At 43.7% G+C, this 4,791-nt stretch overlaps 1 protein-coding gene across 1 annotated transcript in view; it reads right to left on the bottom strand.

Moving 5' to 3' along the window:
- Positions 1 to 2,632: 2,632 nt before the first annotated feature.
- The window catches only part of Rnase9 (ribonuclease A family member 9 (inactive)), a 3,975-nt gene continuing 1,816 nt past the window's right edge, over positions 2,633 to 4,791 (bottom strand). Inside the window, exon 2 of the mRNA XM_005370991.3 lies at positions 2,633 to 3,465. Within this exon, the coding sequence (XP_005371048.1) occupies positions 2,901 to 3,458 (558 nt within the window). The 5' untranslated portion in view covers positions 3,459 to 3,465 and the 3' untranslated portion in view covers positions 2,633 to 2,900. The remainder of the gene's footprint in view (positions 3,466 to 4,791) is intronic.

The raw sequence follows: 4,791 nt of genomic DNA, 5'->3' as shown, positions 1-4,791 counted from the left end.
CAGCCATCCTGTCTGTTTTCAAACTGACTACCCATAACTTAGGGGAGGAAGACCCTCCACAGACTTACAAATCCTTCAGACTTCAAGGCCTGGATGGGCTTCGGCTTCTCCAGTACCCGCTCTGTGAAGGATCTTTCTCCATGTACCTGTTGTATGTACCTCACCTCCCCCAAGCCTTCCTTTGCCAACTGGTTCTGCTGCTATGTCTGAGATTGTCCCTGCTGCTACCTGTCACACTGCAGATCTTTTTCTGCCTTTTAATTCTTTAACTGGCAGAGCAAATGAACTCCATTATGACCCTAGACAGTAAAAATTCCAGTAACACAAACTTGCACCACGTGGTCCACCAAGCTCTGCTTACAGCTTTTGTGCTCTTCTCTAGTTCACGGTTCTCCTGAAACGTTGTCCTAGCGACAGTGACCAACCCTGGTATCAATTTCTGTACTAGTTACTTTCCTATTACTGTGACCAAATACCTGACCAAATGCTACTTGCTTTGAATCAAGGCTTGAAGGGATACAGTTCCTGACGGCAGGTGGGTCAGTTGCAGTGTGACAGGAAATAAAGAGATGAATCAGGAGTGATAAGGGAGTACAATGTTCAAGGTCTGCCCCTCTGTGCCTTCCATTAACTTCCTTCAGTTAGCGCCTGCCCCAAGAGTCCACAAATTCCCAGGACAATGCTACCAGCTAGAGACCAAGAGCACATGAAGACATTTGATATCCAAACTGCAACAGTTAGAATCAAAGATGATTCAACATAAGGGGAATCAATAAGTATGAGAAATAGTTTAAATCATATGATTGTCTTAGTAGGTATAGAAAAAGCATGTAATAAAACTCAACATTCTTTATGATGAAAACTCTCAACCAAGTAATTCCTATAGAGGCTTAGATGACAGATATTGAAGAGAACTCAGAAGCGGAATGATAGGCAGATTGCTCTCACGCGCCTATAAAGAGGAAACTGTCAGTCAGTGGAAGAGGCAGCCTGCAGAAGCAAGGAAATTTTTGCTGACTTTCTGTGTGACAAAACACACATTGTGTGCCGGAAAGAGCTTCGTGGCAGGGTGGAACAATTTGCCTCTTTTTAGAACATTCTCTGTCTTGATGATGGACAGTTTTACTTTAGAGAAAATTGTTAATCAAAAATACCAAGTTGTAAGGCAAGATAAGGATATGCCCACCGGTGAAATCGTGCCATGATTGCAGGGGACAGGGAGGGGAGACCAACCACTTTCTTATTGGATGTGAGGCTCACAAGGGAATATCTGTTAGCAATGAGACGTGTAACCTGCTGCCTTCTACCCAGAGAACAGCGTCTGCCCTGTACGCTTGTTTATCCCCGGAGACTAGCGCCTGCCCTATACCTTAGATGGAGAGCCTTCTTTCTACTGACAGTGACCCATAGCTGCTCAGAGTGTAGAGAATGAGTGACGACTGAGTGCTTAACTGGACATAGGACGTCTTTATGGTCGCCTCCCAGGCCCAGGGAATATGAAATATGGGGCTGGAGGAAGACTGTAGAAGTCAGTGAACGGAGAAGAATTATCTTCCGGAAATTTTATTTTCTGTATATGACATGGCTGTTGCATTCACGAACACACAGCTGCTATGGTTTCCTGCATAAAACCTGTACTAGATTGGGCCCTTTCTTATTTCATCATGGATGGGGAGGGACTTCTTTAGTGCTATCGCTAGCTATTGGCAAATAGCCCATGCTCACATAAGCCACTCAGATTCAACTCAGTGAGGCACATACACAGGACATGAATATAGGAGGGGGGCACCAGTTGGGATGAAAAAGGAGGTCAGCAGGAATGGAAGTCTGGTGGTTTAAGTTTGAATAGGTAGTCTCCAGTTGGTAGAACTGTTTGGGAAGGGTTAGGAGATGTGGCCTTGTGGAAGAAGTGTGTCGCTGGCTTGACTGATTCAAAACCTCATGCTAGTCCCAGCTAACTAACTCACTCATGCTCTCTCTCTCTCTCTCTCTCTCTCTCTCTCTCTCTCTCTCTCTCTCTGCCTCATTTGTAGGTGAGATGTAGGCTCTCACCTATACTTGCCTGTCTGCAGCCATGCTCCCACTGATGACCGTCATGGACTAATCTTCTGAAACTATAAGCCTCAACAAACTTTCTCTCTGAGTTGCATTGGCCATGGTGTCTCTTCACAGCAATAGGAAACTAACCAAGGGGGATAGAAGAGAGCTATGGGGGTAAATATGATCCAAATACATTGTGTGTGTATAAAAAGGTGTCAAAGGCTAGAGTAATTCAATATTTGGAGAGATATTACTAATGGAAGTTGGAGCATAATGCTTACGAAATCTGACTCGTCATGCATTCTTATCCTTGTTTGTTTTGTGTCTCATAACAAAATAACACAGGGGGCGCCAGTGAGATGACTCGGCAACTTAAGGTGGTTGTCATCATGACTGGTGGACCCACGTGCTGGATGCAGAGAACCAACCCCCACAAGTTTTCCTCTGACGTCCACACGTACACTCTGTTTGTGCACACACTATCTCGAAATAAATAAATAAATAAATAAATAAATAAATAAATAAATATACATTTCAAAATGACAAAAATAAGGTTTAAGAAAATGATTTAATAATTTATAAGGACCAGAAATATGTTTTCACAATTCTGAGAGTCTTACGTTTCATCTCCAACATCTAGAGAGGACTTCGTCTTCAAGGGGTAAGTATGTGAGCAGAGCACATGCTGCCTTTCACTGCTCTGGGGACAGGAAAGGAGGGAGGTGGATGACGGAATGACTGAAATTGCCATTCTCACCTTTGATTAACAGCATCAGCATCTAAATACTCCCAGATGTGGCTGCTTAGAGAAACCTAGAATGTCGGGGGAAGACACGTTTCTGGTAGAGGATGCTTTCCTGCTACTTGGGCACCAAAATATTAACTACATTGTTAGGAATAAATTCTTCGCTGTCACTGTCCCATTGACAAGTGACAACTGCATAGCCTGTCAAGAAGTTGCTTTCGTACAAGCATTCCGGTATCTTCTCGCCCGCTACTAGAGTACACTGTATTCCTTTCACCAACTCCATGCTTCTTCTGCAGAACGTAGCCCTGTGCTTACACCTCACTCGTCTGCCATAGCAGGTCTTTTGTAGATAGGAATAGCTCTCGGCTACAAAATAGTGCTCTGGATAACAGACTCGCCTGTAGTGAATGTTTCTAGACATGAGTTCAGAATTGCAGTAATTATCACCATAGAGCGGTCGATCAGGATCAGCGAGGATCATTTCCTTGATTCTTTCTTTGGTGGGAGGTTTGGTAGGCCCTGTACTATAAAGCTCCCGTAAGCTGTCCCTTACTTCTGGATCTATTTCATATTCATATGAATCCCAATAGTCCCCTTGCAGTTTCAACGGCAGCAGCAGCAGCAGCAGCAGAGACAAAGGCCATGGGTACTTGGTGACCAGAGACTTCATTCTTTTCCTGTAGAGTCCAAACAGTGAAAAGAGGCATTGTATTATGATGAAATGCTCATATTTACACACAGGAGCCACTGGTACCAACTTCCACTGTTCTCTGCACCCACTGGAAAATTGTTAGACTTGAGATTTCAGAATTTATTTGAATATCTCCCTAATATTGACTCTAAAATAACTATGTTAGTATTGAGGATGGTAGATAAGAGAGGGGTGTGAAAAGAAGAGAAGCAGGGAGGGAAGAAGTGAGGGGAGATGGAAGGAAGTGAAGGTAGGTAAAGGAAGCAATGGAAGGAAGGATAGGAGAAGAGTTGCAGGAGACCACACCCCCAGTGAGGGGAGGGGCAGGCACGGCAGCTCCTTTTGTCTAGAACAAACCCCTTTTACTTATTCCCAGAAATTGGTAATGTGCACAGAAATGGACCAACTTCCCCTCATTGATCCACCTTAGGGCTTTCATCCTGATCTTGCTTGCATCTGGCCACTGCAGATGCACACGAGACAGGACCTGTACCACCTAGACCTCCACAGCAGTGTTGCTAACAGCTCTGTCCCTTTCCAGCCTTCCACCCAGCCTGCTGCCGACTGCTTCCACGTGAAGCTCTTTACAAGTCTAAGAACAAATGTCTTTGCATATCAATTCAATACTAAGTCAATGGCACAGAATACAAGATAATTTTAAAAGAAAATATTGTGTCCATATTAGTCTATGCTTTAGTTTAGAGAATCGTCTTTTGTAGAGAACTTCTGGGCCCGTTTGTCTTGTTTATCTGTATCCCAGATCTCACTGTTTCTTCTTAATTCTCCAAGATCTTTGTCTCAGTGGAAAGCAATGATCTTATCTGTCCTCGGAGGAGGCTTCAGAGCCGTGGCTCTGTGCCTGTGGCCTCCTCTCCTCCGTGTACCCTGTGGTCTCAGTTCTTCAGAGAATGGGTGTTTGTCATTCTGAGTTAGGAAGAGAGAATGAATCTGTACATCCCAGAAAAGCATTGTTGAAACTAATTTAAATCTTAAAGGTAACACAGATAAGAGCATAAGAAGTGCTATGCCATAGGCTATGTCAAAGATTTCTTATGTTACCAACATCGGAACAACCAAAGGAGAGAAACTCTGTTTACTTTGTGTTGTTTTTGGCATCTTCCCATGCCCCCAATGGTAACTGTCATAACCCAGAAATTTTGGCCCATGTAGAAGGGAAATGGGATGACACTTATGGCTAATTCCAGGTTTAGATACTGACCTTATGAATTAAGAAAGAACAATATATATAGGCACCCCTCTCTTTATATATGTGTGTGTGCCTGCATGTGTGTTGAGTGTGTGTGTGTGTGTG

The sequence above is a fragment of the Microtus ochrogaster genome, unplaced genomic scaffold, assembly GCF_000317375.1.
Source record: "Microtus ochrogaster isolate Prairie Vole_2 unplaced genomic scaffold, MicOch1.0 UNK91, whole genome shotgun sequence".
Classification (NCBI taxonomy): domain Eukaryota; kingdom Metazoa; phylum Chordata; class Mammalia; order Rodentia; family Cricetidae; genus Microtus; species Microtus ochrogaster.
Note: the sequence above shows the minus strand (reverse complement) of the source record. Positions and strands in the feature narration are given on the sequence as shown.